The sequence below is a fragment of the Cryptomeria japonica genome, chromosome 6 (assembly GCF_030272615.1).
Source record: "Cryptomeria japonica chromosome 6, Sugi_1.0, whole genome shotgun sequence".
NCBI classification, from domain to species: Eukaryota; Viridiplantae; Streptophyta; class Pinopsida; order Cupressales; family Cupressaceae; genus Cryptomeria; species Cryptomeria japonica.
In genome coordinates, this window is record NC_081410.1 from 408,051,556 (window position 1) to 408,065,498 (window position 13,943).

Here is a 13,943-nt window from a genome sequence, read left to right on the forward strand (position 1 = left end):
TGGTTGATTGGGAATAGAGACAATATCCATTTTTAGGAGGATACTTGGTTGGGGGACAAATATTTAGCTCTACACCATTCCTTTAAGAACATTTGTGATGATGCTAAGGCATTCTTTGAACATCGGGTCTTTGGACAAACTAGAATTCCCCTCTTCCAAAGAGGACAAATTTATATGGAGACCGAACCCTATGGGTGAGTTCACTGTTAATTCTTCTTATCTCTCTCTTCTTGAGGATAATAGCTCCCCAGGGTGTTTGAGGAAAGTTTGGAACCAACAACTAATCCCTAAGATTAACTTCTTCTGGTGGACTGCCCTACAAGACAATGTTTTTAAAAGGGTTTTTCAATTTTCCAATCGTTATGTCTTATGCAAGCAGGAGGAAAACCCTTCCCACCTTTTATTCCATTGCACCTTCACTAAAACTCTTTGGGGCTTGGTGTTGCAAAAGCTAGATTTTTCTTGGGTTATGGATAAGGATCTCCAGCTATTTGTTTTGGGTCGGTGTGGTCCTCACATAACCCTTTAATTAATTAATTATGGAGATTGATCTTGCCCCATCTTAGTGCATTTGGAAAGATTAAAATAACAAAATCTTCCGTGATCTTGAAAATCCAATTGAGGTAGTTTTTAGAACTATTTCCAAGCTCCTCCTGAAAAACCTCTCTACCATCTTTTGCCCTTGTCCTATCTTTCCTCCCTCATTGTTTGATGATAAAATTGCTAGGAACTAGGGCCTACCTTCCTCCTATGTCAATTTTGACAATTTGAAAAGGTTGCTAAGAAGGAATACTAGATGGAGTCCATCTTGGGGTGGTGTAAGTTGAATTTTGATGGAGCTGCGAGACAGTCTATAGGGGAGGTGGTTGTGGGGGGAGTTAATAAGATTGAACATGGGGAGTTGGTGGTAGCGTATGCTAGGAATTTGAAGTGTAATACAAACAAGCTAAAGAGATGGCCTTACTTTGGGGCCTCAAAGTTTCCCTCTCAATTGGATTGAAGACATTTGTCATTGAAGGTGATTCCAAACTTATAATTGATGCGGTTAAGGAGTTGAGCAAGATTAACTGGTCCATTGAGGGGATAATCAGAGACATTCACAAGTTTCTTCTGGGGATAGAGCACTTTGAAATTGGTCATGTTCATAGGGAGGGCGATATGGTTGTTGAGGCCTTGGCGGTGCTTGGCCTCCAAGTTGAAGGATAGAGATGTTGGAAGAGGAAGGATACCCTTCCTAATAATGTTTAGATACTCCCGCATGGAGAGTCCCTAGTTGTAGAGTCTAATGGATAATTTCCATCTCTTGGAGAGCTTGCTCTTGCAACACCTATTAACCTGGGTTGGGGGCTGGAAGTTTGATTGTAGATGATGGGAAAAATTGAATTTCAAAAAGAGCAGTGTTTGGATGATGTGGAATCTACAGAGGTGGACTCCTAGGCAGAGAGGGTACAGTCATGTTGGATTTGGCAACTCTCCTACGTCGATGTGCGGTGGGGCCCACCTTTTTTGTTTTGTGAGTATTTTATTTTGCTACGATATGCTTTGTTGGCATTATTGTAGCGAGACGTGTGGGAGTTGGAGTAATGATGACAAGTTAATCCTTAGGCAAAAAAACCCTACGGAATTAAAATCCATTATCACTTCACATTTATGACTCTGATAGACTACACAAAAATTGCCTTCACATTTACTACGATACTTCTAGAAAAACATTCACAATTTTCTCGTGTTTCCATGGTTTTTCTACAAAAGTCTCTTACTACTCACAGAATGGGAGGAGACCGTGTGCACATTGAGCTTGATAACCTGGATGAGTTCAGAAATATTGAAATTGTATGGCACATTTGTAAGGAAGGAGGGGTTGATGGGTACCTTGAACTAATGCAGGGGTTTGATGAAGAATTGTCGATACAATTTGCTCCATCATGCGTGAATAGAAGGTTCATTTCATTTGAGGTTAGTGAGGAAGCGATTGCACAGGCGACTGGCCTCTCCATGGAAGGCAGGAAGTGGAAGAGAACAAGCCATGTGACGAATAGTGAAATTTTAATTTGATTCTTTTAGGGAAGGAAGCCCCTATGAAGTTGCAGGGTGGATATGCAAGAGAAGAGTTGCTCGACCACTAGAAAACGATATGTTTAATGATAATGAAGTACTTTACTCTCGAAGGTCGTCATAAAGTTTACTACTTCTACCATATGTCACTTCTGAATCATTTTAGGAACGATGATACCATCTCTTTCCCCTTCTATCTATTTCCCTCCTTGGAACGTTGTCAAAGAGGCCCATGACCCTAAAAACCAAGATAAAAAGTTGATGCCCTTGCACCAGGGTTTTGATTTACAGACTATATTTGTTTCATCTAGCCCTCTATCCACCTAGGAATGTTGTGGTTATGGAAGCCCTTGCCACGAGTGCTCACCCCTTGTTAATTGGTGCACCTAGTGCTTGGACCAAACACTACATTCCCCATTTGGAGGTTGCTTTCATGGCTTCCCCTAGAACCCCTTCCACTTCAATGGTAATCACAAAAATTGATATGCCCAAAACCCAAAAGGCCTCGACAAGCAAGAAGAAAGGGACGAGCTCGAGCCGCAAGAAGATAATGATTTTAGAGGAGTCGAGTAAGGAGGAAGAGGAGGAAAGGGAAATTAGTAGGAATGAGGGTAGGAGACGGTCAAATAGACTTGCATCCTATGAGTTTGGGAAGGGTAAAAGATTAAAGCTTGTTGATTATGGCTCAAAAGATGAGGAAGAAAAGCAAGGCAGGGAATATGAAGAAAAAGAGGATGAGGGGAATGTTGATAGTGGTGGGGAAAATTTGAACGAGAACCCAGAGAAGTCAGTAAACAATAACTAGGCCGAACAGGGGAACCCAACTGGGGATGAAAAATTGGAGGTTGTCATGGAGGAAGATGTAAAGATGAATGTTGCGGGTGAGAGTTGCATGGAATGTCAAAGGGCTAAGAAAGAGCTGAAGGATATGGGGGAGGAACTGCACAGGGTGAAGGACAGGATTATTGAGTTCGAGTCGAAGATGGGCAACATATGCAGATTCAACAAGACCATGAATTGTACACCTCAAATATAAAACCATATGTAAAAATTATGGACTTGGGTTACTATCTGGATGGTTATGTTTATTGTTGTCGAACTATTGTGACTTTAGTTATTACTAGTTTGTTGTAGTTTTGTTGTTGTTTTTGGATGCCTTCGGGTTGTGGATGTTAGAGGGACAACACCCTTGTTATGTTGCATTTAATATCAAAAACAATAAGAATTAACAATTTCTCATTATGAGGGTCTCAATCGTTGGATTACGAGGGTCTCCTCTTTCGTTGTCGTAGATGCTTGTCAACCGGTTACTTAGCTACGGATTGTTCTCTCATGTTGTAAAAGTGTTACTACTTGGTAGAAAGTTGCTAGTGTTGATCATTTGAATGTTGATGCTTCGGATTCTAATGACTCTTCACATGTTGATGATAATGACTCCTGTCAAGATGAGGTTGTGCCTCTTACTATTCTGGCCTCCTCTACCCCCCTAGATCCAACTCCCCCTCTTGCTATTGGTGTGGCCTCCTCTAACCTTGAGGTTTTTACTCTTGTTGCTCTTGTTTTGCAACAACCTTTGTTGGTTGGTACACAGTCTCTGCAGGTTCTGACAAACCCTTTAAAGGGATTTCCCCCCTTGGTAACGACGTTCCTGACAGTAGTATTGTTTGGACTGTTGTTTGTCATAGGCAAAAAGATGATTCTTCCCCTACCACCCACCCTCCACAAACTCTTCCTTGAGTTGCAAGTGATTCTTCCCACTCTTGAGTTGGGTTCCTAGCTTTCTACTAGTGTGTTGTTGATTGTCTATTTGGCCTTTCTTTGTTAACAATGGTCTCGTGACCTACTATTAATGGCCTATTCGACATGTGTTTGTTTAGGGTCAGCTCCCTTGTTTTGTTGCTTATTATTTTGTGTTGCCTACAAACTGTTTGTATATAGGGTCAACGCCCTTGTATTCATATTGTTAATATCAAAACCAATTTTTCATTAAAAAATTAAGAGCCAAACAAAATGGAAGTATTTATAGAGCAAATCAAATTGAACTTTGACAAAGCATCAAACGAAATGTTAGATGTAACAGGAGCTAAAGTTATCAATAGGTAGAAAACCCAAATTGTACTGCAAGCGATAAAAGAGATGTTAAATTAAAGACTATTTTTAGCCTCGTGGAAATTAAAATAATTTGCTTCTTTCTTTCCAAATTGGAATTTAAGGACATTGTAGGCAAGCATCCACGTGGCTTGAAACTTGAGGAAACATCCATCTCTCGTTGCTTTCCTAAACAAAATGTTGTGACAGATTACTTAGCAATGCAAGGCGCCCTCCAAGTTAATCTTCCTTCGATAGAAAGCAATGATGTGCATAGTTGGAAGAATTTAAATAAATCTCTCTTAAATGAGTGTATTGTATTGTCTCGTGTGGAGTTATAATGATTTGGCATCTAATTCACATATACCCTGCCCTGTAATAAGTACACATCATACTTGCAAGCGGATTGGCCCCCATTCCAAAGGGACGCGTCCCCCCCCTTTTTGGGCGCGTCCCCCTGTCAGGGACATCTCAGGGACGGGGGGACGGGGACGCGACATCCCCCGCCGTCCTGCCACCGCCACCCAATCGCCGCCGAGACGTGGAGACGTGGAGACGTCTCCTCGAAGACGTCTGGGCGTCTCCCGCGTCCCCACGCCTAAACAAACAAAAAAAGCAACATTTTAAAAAACGTGCCTTTTGGGGGGATTAAGGGGTAACCCTAATTGGACGTGAGCCCCACCCAACCCCCCAAAACAACACAAAAGCATGTTTTTTTTAGATTTAACTCTCATTTTGGTAAACTGATTTTTTTTTCCAGCAAGCTAAAGAGGAGGAAAAACTTGAAGAAGACTGATTGAAGGGGTGAGAAAAGTTGATTGCAAGTGTGATAGGAGCTAGAAGAAGCAAGAAGAAGAGGAAGAAGAAGATTCTTCTACATTTTGGAGAGATTTTTCAAGCACAAGGTAGGGTTTTTCAACTTTTTCTTGTTTTATTTTTTATTTTTTTTTAATATTTTTTTATTTTCATTGTTCTATGTCATTTTTGGATTTTTTTTCCCTATTCATCTCAAGACTAAAAATGAGATTTGATGTTGAATCTTGAGGTTCATCATTTTGCCCTCAAGATTCAATATCAAATTTCATTTTGAGATGAATAGGAAAAAAAATTAAAAATATATTGTTAAACTAGGCTAATTTTATTTTTATTTTGTGAAATGCAGTGTCAATTTCACAATGAGCTCCCAAGGCATGAGTGAAGATGACATAGAAATCCATTCTCATAGTGAGAATGATTCAGAATATGAACCTGAAAATGAGGGGGGTGACCATCGGGCTGATCCTCGAGCCCAATCTAGCTCTATGGCAAGTGCACCAGCTAGTACAAGTTGCCCTTTAGAGTTGTTGGCACCATATGCTAGGGGTCATTTTGATCATAAGTCTCCTCTAAAACAGTTTGCTTCACGAATATCAGTACAAGGCACTGCATCACATTCAAGTGGGGGAACAAGGAAGTGGAAGTGCAATATTTGTGACACAGAATGGTTCGGTAGCATTAGTAGGGTGAATGCACACTTTCTGTTTTGGAGAGGAAAAGGCGTGAAACATTGTAAGTTTTTGGAGGAAGCCAAAACTATACAGTACAGAATTGAGTTTAACAGGATTTGGGGGGTTCCAGATGACACAAATATTTCAATGCCTACTACTTTGTCTGCAAGGGCAGCACTTCATACTTCTCATGCTTCGCAGACGAGAGGAATGATGTTTGGATCTCCATCCACTTCCACTTCTACTGCCGCCAGGGCTGAGAAACGTAAGTTGCAGACAGCACAGAGCAACCCCATTATTGATATGTTTAATGTGCAGCTGAGAGATGAGATAGATGAATCCATTGGCAATTTCTTCTTTGCCAATGGCATTCCATTTCATGTTACACAGTCTCCTTATTATAGGGAGATGATGGCTATGGTGGCCAAGGGAGGACCATCTTATGTGCCACCAAGGGCGACGAAAATGAGGACCTCGATCTTGGATAGAAGCTATTCCAAGATCAATATTTTGATGGAGAAGATGAAGGCATGTTGGGTGGCATCGGGGTGCAGCATAGTTATGGATGGGTGGACGAACATTAGCCATCGTCCACTCTTCAACGTCATGGTCACATGTGCAGAGGGCCCATACTTCCTTAGAGCAGTTGATTGTACAGGGCATCGTAAAGATGTTGATTTCTAGTTTCAGGTCCTCAAGGAAGCTATTGAGGAGGTTGGGCCACAAAATGTGGTCCAAGTAGTGACAGATGTAGCCCATGTGTGTAGAGCAGCAGGGAGACTCGTTGAGGCAGCCTATAAACACATTTGGTGGACCCCATGTTGTGTGCATGCCATGAACAATGCACTCAAGGACATGGGGAAGATAGACTGGATTAGAGGAGTGGTCACCGATGCGAGAGATGTGCAGATGTTTATCTGCAACCACCACACTTCACATGCACTCTTCAGGACCTTCGTGAAGGAGGAGTTCTTGAAACCAGTTGAGACTAGATATGCATCCTATTTCATTCTCTTGGAGAGAATGATTGAGTTGCAAGAGGCATTGCAACTCATGGTTATGACTAATGAGTGGAATAGGTGGGTTGAGGCCAAGAAAGAGCAAGGGAGAAGGGTGAAGGAGATAGTGAAGAGTGATGTGTTTTGGACTGATGCGAAATACATTGTCTCTATCATTACTCCAGTATTCCAGGGGATCAGATATGGAGATGGGGATGCACCTAACCTTGGAGAGATGTATGAGTGCATTGACTCTATGCTTGACCAGATGAGAGCTGTTGTGCGAGTGAAGGACCCCTCTTTAGCATTCTACAATGAGCAAATCCAACCTATCATTCAACGTAGATGGGACAAGTTGAACACTCCTTTGCATATGGCTGCCTTTGCCTTGAATCCTAAGTGGTACAAGGCTAGACCGGGTAGACTGACACCGATTCAGGATGATGAGGTGAAGGCGGGTTTCTTTAGGTGCATAGAGAAGATGTTTGATTCCAGAGATGCCGGCACAATGCGCACTGAGTGGGGAAGATTTGCCACTCTTAGAGGTTATTCAGATGCGGCAAAGATGGATATAGACAACATGGCACAGGAGGACCCACTTTTATGGTGGAATTGTCATGGCCCAAAATCTTTGACCACCACTCTAGCCATCCGTCTGCTATCCCAGATTTCCAGTTCTTCAGCTGCTGAGAGGAACTGGTCTACATATAGCTTCATCCACTCTCTTAAGAGGAACAGAGTTACCTCTAAGAGAGCAGAGAAGCTTGTGGCTGTACACAGTGCTTTGCGTCTCATTGACCGCAAGACACTCATGTACAAGGAGAGTCCAACGGAACGATGGGATGTAGAGCCAGAGGAGCCTTCACAGATTGATGAGGATGATCCTACCACTTCAAATGCAGGGCTAGTTGGTGTGAGCTTGAGGGACCTTGATCCTCAGGAGTCCAGCAGTTCCAGTGAGGAGGAGTTCGCAGATGATTAGAGGCCTCCATTAGCTACAATTTGAGTTTTCAGTTTTGTCATTTTGTATTTGACTCTAGTCTCTTTTGTAATGCTATTGCTACACGTATTTGTATTTGGCTACTCATTGTAATGATGAATCATGTAATCATCTTTATTATTATAGACTTTGCAATGGCATCAGATATTCGTATTTTCATTTTCCTTTTTCGATATTCATATGATAGAAATGAGAAATCTGAAATCTCCAATTTGACAATTTCATTTGTCAAATTTTATTTACTTTTAGCAATTAGTTACTTATCACTAATCTAAGTAATCTACTAATCTTGGTATTTACTATTTCCTATAGTTTCATTTGAAATCTAATTCTTATACTGTTATACTGTTATACATCTTTTCAAAACTAGTTTTTCAAGTACTATATGTATATGTATAAGTATATGAGCACCGCCACCCCGCCACCCCCCCCCCCCTGGCGTCCCCAAATTTAGACCCTTGGTCCCCCCGTCCCAGAGACACGTCCCCGCATCCCCCCATCCCCGAGGAACACTGGGATTGGCACTTGAAGGAGGAGTTGTGTTGAGAACGCAGCTATTCTAGCTCAAAAAACACAGTACATTTGCACAGAAAGTGTTTAACACGAAAGTTAGTCGCACTTGATACACCGTTGATTTTGCAAGCTACGGCTGCGATTTCCCAAGCGGTCAACAACACGATGTACGATTTGGCTGTTTTGGAGCCAGTTTAGCTTCTGCCGTTTATATCATAACGTTAGCTTCATGCTGTGTTGAGAGTTGGATTTTGGTCTGTATTCTTTGTATGATGTGTTATTTTTGTTTTTTTTTGGTATGCTTTAAAATGTAGATTCAAAAAGCCGTGTGGATCTAGACCATTAGTGTCTCTGACCATATACTTAAAAAGAACTCCCTCAAGTTGGTGAAGGCTATTCTGGTCCAGATGGGCTATGCGACAATGGAAGTGTGAGGGCTTGTTGATCCATCATGGGCAATTTTTAGCAAAAGCTAAAAGGAGTTGCAAATATGGAGGTCCAGCCTAACCTACACGCAATATTTATGACAGATAAATACGTGGAAGAACAATAATCCCACTCCCAAGCAATGACAGATAAATACGTGGAAGAACAATAATCCCACTCCCAAGCAATGACAGATGAATAGGTGGAAGAACTAAAGTTGGGCATAGCAGCTCCCACAAGGTTAAACTAAGGGCATGTCGAGTCTGAAGGGAGATTTCTGAATCCTAGATTTATAGATGCTTCCACTGATAGAGCATGTCAATTATTTGAATTCGTATGTTAGGGATTCAAATCTGGTGTTGTAAATTTTGATGGTTTCCAAATATAAAAAGGTGTTAAGAGGTGGGAGTCATACAAGTTGCCTATTCTAGATGATGAAAATATAATTCAGACCAGGAGGATGGTCACACCTTATGCATAGCGTCAAATCATTATAAGTTACCACTCATATCAGCTCATTCAAAGCCTTTTCCAATTATGACAATCTCTGATACAAAATCTCTCGTCGAGCTAGTTGATCTTAGCAACAATAACACGTGCAAAAGCAGACAAATTTTGTATTATTTGAAGCAACTCCCAATATGATTGTGGCAGTAGTTAATTATCCATTGCCTACTAATGCACAGCACTCCTTCGACAAAATCTGTTGAAGTGATTTGACATTTCTATGTTCGCGGAATACAACCAGAACCATATGTCGTGGTCTTGTGATTTGAATTAATTTCATATGTTTATAAAATCATATACAACAAAGTTCAAACACAATTTATAAGTCAAAACTTAAGTTCAATATCAAATGCAGGTAAAAAATATTGAAGTTGTGAATTATAAAATTGTCATAAAAGTCAAACTCAAATAAAATATAATTTGGACTTATCAAAGATTTCAAAGATTCATGTTGTACTTACAAAGTCGTGAATATTCTATAAATACTGGGTTGTAAAAGAGCACATCTCAGTGGCGTGAATTTATGATACAAATTATGATGCCCAGCATCAGCATCAACACTAATCATTAGTCAAAAAATCAAGACCATAATTGTACACCTCAAATATGAAACCAGATGTAAAAATTCTTTAGAAATGGTGAGCTAGAAAAGCCACCATCTTTTTCCTTCCACTCTTAACAGCCTAATAATCTATGGAATTCATCAGCACTCTAAGCTGACTACAAGAGTTCAGAGGTGTTGATACAAATTATGATGCCCCGCATCAGCATCAACACTAATTATTAGTCAAACAAGACCATGAATTGTACGCCTCAAATATAAAACCAGATGTAAAAATTCTTTAGATATGGTGAGTAGAAAAGACACCATTTTTTTCCTTCCACTCTTAACAGCCTAATCTACAGAACTCATCAACGCTCTAAGCTGACTGCAAGAGTTCAGAGGTTTTTAACCATAAGTGGCGACCTACCAAGGATGGTTCATGAACAGCAATATAAGCTGCATTCAATCTGCAATCAGAAGAGAATTAAGGTTAGTCAAAACTTGAGTGATAATATATCAAACATGCTGCACCCTATTATAAGTAGTTTACTGTAAAAACGCACTTTTCAACATCAGCTGGTGCCAAAGGATCAAACACTTCCTCTTCTTTATGCTCCACTGACTGGATGGCACTGGTCATGCCAGCTGTTGCTACTTCTTGGCCTTCAGTCTATGGATCATTACAAGACACCGAAAACATATTCAAACATTGAAGATCTTACGATAACATACATTCAAGTCTCATACTTATAACTGGCAAATACATTCCACCTCTTGTAAAAACAAGTACACCCAATTTACATTAATATGATCAAACTATCTGAGACACATTCATTTAAACATTATGAAATGCGGAGATGTTGCTAAAAAACAAAGAATCAAATCTTACCACCTGCTGATTATTCCCATAGCCAGGGTAGGCACCATAAGCATACGTAGAAGGATCTTGATATTGAGCATACCCACCATAAGCATCATACCCCTGCCCGTACCCATAGTAAGCTCCATACCACTGATTTGGATCGGTGTTAGGCTGACCCCAGGAAGGCTGGTCCTGTAAAATATTTAGTCCATAACATAAATAGGATGCATTTTGTGGAGTGAATCTCATATAAAACAACAAAATAAACATTTGATAAATATTGATTCATTAATTTACCTGCTTGTATGCAGGAGTTCGGCCCCAGGAAAGACGAACAGTTTGCTGACCAATGATAGTACCATGCATCCTTTGCAAAGCTTCCTCAGCAGATGCTCTTCATGCACAAAACTCAAGTTATTAAAACGTGATTAAAAAAGGCTATTTCTTTGCATTGCTCACATGATACAACTACGAAAGTTGCAATCCAGCGCACACTAACAGGACTCACCAAATTTCAGCAAGGTAACTTTAATTCAATCAAACTTTGCTGAACTCTGCAAAACTTGGGAGCACATGGCTCAGCACACTGCAAAAACTGGGCATAGAAAAACCTATGGATTTAAAACTTGCTGAGCTACTTGTGCTTGCAAGAAATTTGTCTTCCATAGTAACTCGACCTCTAGCTCACCAAGTTTCAGAAAATGAGGTTCCATGAGTCCGCAGTGCAGACTCATCGCGAGTGCTAGCAAGTACTCATTGAGTCTGCCACACGAACTCACAAGACCCACAGGTAAAAATGAAAATGCAGCAAAAATGCAATTAGAGTGCAAAATAAATTACCTTTTTAAGTAAATCCAACCCATGCAGGTGTGTTTGTGTGACTTTGGAGAGCTTTTCAGCTACATTTGGAAAATATCATTAACCATTGAAGTTAGGGTCTTAAAAGCCTTAATTGAGCTTGGTGGCAAGGCTCTGCCCCTCAACCCTGCCCTGTATCACGACAAGGTGCACACCAAGGCCACTGGCCCTCAACGCTATTGGGAGCTCTGCCCCCAGATCCAAATGAAGGGGGGTACTTACCCTCAAACCCACTGGAGGCTGCCACCCCTAAACCCCAAACCCTCACTTTGGTTTTTAAAAAGTAGAAAGTAAAATTTGTTTTGGGCCCTTATTTTCCTCAGATGAAATTGGTAAAATATTAATTCAGATAAATAATTTTAATTTATAATCACACTGATGTTAAATGAACTCATTTTTTTATCTATAAAGGAAGGAAAACTACTTATGACCTCTACAATTTCGTTTTTGCATGTTTGTTATGATTATTTTACAAACTTAATGTTTATCAATCAACCAAGTTTTGTATTCAAATCTAATAAAAAACACTTCCCCAATGTTTCACATACTCTTTGATACAATTTGTACCATATTTTGAATAAAATTTATTTTTTTAAGAAATTTAAACCTTTTTTAAGTTGCCAAAGCTTTTGCTGAGTCACCTTGCCCACATCAAACCTGATGTCTCCTGGGTTTTTGCTGAGTCCTAGTTTTTGAACAATGGAAGAAATACATAAAATATTTACAAATTTGAATTTTTTAAATGCCATTTTTAAGCCAAGTTTTGCCAAGTGGTCAGTAGCACCCAGTTGAGTCTTCTTCTTTGGCTTGCCAGGTTCTCAAGTTTAATTTGCACAAGCCTAGTCTTTAAAACTGAGCGATAAATCATTAAACTGGTACAAATCAGCTATTTGGCAAAATGATTCAGGAAACAAAAAGGCAAATTAACTCCTGCAGTAATTATGGTGCGTCCAGTGGGATTCATTAACAAGCAACTAATTAAATATTCAATAAGATAGATAAAATAGGAGATTTATAGTATTATACACAATACTCCCTGAGGCCAACACAGTGGAGACTGACAAATGCATCCATGTTTAAGAGCCTGCCTTAAAAAGCAATTGCCACATTTCAACTCCTAAATTTCATTCATATTCAAATCAATGTAAACATAAGATTTAAATTTTAATCAGTTAGGTCAAATCTACCTGTTGCCAAACTGCACGAATCCACATCCCTTTCCCTGGGGTATTTTGACATAGACAAGCTCCCCAAACTGCCCAAAAATTTGCCTCAGCTCCTCATCTGAAACATTTGGATCCAATCCACCAACAAATATCTGCCAGTATATGGTCAGTAAGAAAGTGCATGGAAAGAAAATTTGATGTACAGATATAAAAAACTAGATAGGATTTACCCACAGTTGTATTATTTGAATCATTTTCTGACTGAAATCCATGAGCAGGTGGAGCATTGTATGTAGGTGTTTGATAGGAAGCTGCAAAAGAGCAAGAAACAAGCACAAATGTCAAACAACTTATGAACCCAGAAATACATGCCCAGCAACAAGCATAGTTAATTGCTAACAGATAGCGCCACATTCAGTATCAAGTGCCTGTAATGCTCTTTTAATTCCAAAAGGCCACTTCAAATGCCCCAAAATAATATTATAGTTAAAGAAATACAAGAAGTTGCAATTACTCGGTCCTGAAACCCTATTTATAACGAACAGAGAAAATTTGATTGATCGGTGGATGATTATAGAAAAGTCGCCTGCCTTATAACTAAGTATTTGCAAACATCTTTTCTCTCTTTGAAAGTTCAAAGTTTGACTATGAACTGTGAAGTTTGAAATACGTTATATATAAACTATATCATACATGACAGAATCTTGATAATATTTGAGTTTTGCAAGTGCAATGGTGGAATTTTTTGGGCCAAGGAAGACAAAAGCATTGAACGGATGGTGATGCACATCTTGAGTCAGCCAATGTAATTCACCTAATTCAAATTGTAATTGACTCAACAACAGATGAATGATTTGGTGTTTATTCAACATGACCTTGATTGTAGACTCCAGAAAATTAGGCTTAAAAAATTGCAATTCCAATACCTTCATATAACTATCTAACTTATGCATTCAATTTGATTATATCAAGAAGCATTGAGGACGATTGGCCAATTGACCTCAGCAAGATTGCTCAATATTCGAAGTGGATTGCAAAAGATGAGGAACCACTTTTGAAGATGAGGACCTAGCTATCTTGAAGAAAGTTTAAATTCTACATGAGATAATCAAATTAAATGCATGAACCTTGGAGCACAAAATCACAATCTGCAGCCTTTGAACCAGAGTTCCAGGACTCGCCAAAACTCGGCGAGTAACGGGTCGAGTCACCCTCGGCGAGTCCTGGGTGGCTCGAACCCGTACTCGGCGAGTTTTGGCCGAGTCCTGGCGAATCCTGGAACTCGGTGACTCGGCTCGGACCCGGTGAGTCCCGAGCCCAAAACTCGGCCAGCGTAAACAGCCGAAAAAAGCAAAAAAAAAACATTTAAAAAATGGTTTTGCTTGCTTTTTTTTTCATTTATATTTTTAGCTTAGTTGTAAAAGGCATCTCATTTCATT

General features: G+C 39.9%; 1 protein-coding gene across 2 annotated transcripts in view; it reads right to left on the minus strand.

The window, feature by feature from the left end:
• Positions 1–9,478: 9,478 nt before the first annotated feature.
• LOC131065855 (polyadenylate-binding protein RBP47B') overlaps positions 9,479–13,943 on the minus strand; it is a 29,831-nt gene continuing 25,366 nt past the window's right edge. Inside the window, exons 3-8 of one of the 2 annotated variants that reach the window (XM_058000499.2) lie at positions 12,739–12,815; positions 12,526–12,656; positions 10,778–10,874; positions 10,511–10,672; positions 10,182–10,288; positions 9,479–10,085 (exon numbers count right to left, since the gene is read on the minus strand). In XM_058000499.2, coding sequence (XP_057856482.1) covers positions 9,995–10,085; positions 10,182–10,288; positions 10,511–10,672; positions 10,778–10,874; positions 12,526–12,656; positions 12,739–12,815 — 665 coding nt within the window. In that variant the 3' untranslated portion in view covers positions 9,479–9,994. Of the gene's footprint in view, positions 10,086–10,181; positions 10,289–10,507; positions 10,673–10,777; positions 10,875–12,525; positions 12,657–12,738; positions 12,816–13,943 lie in introns of both variants that reach the window. The other variant, XM_058000498.2, reaches the window with a different exon arrangement.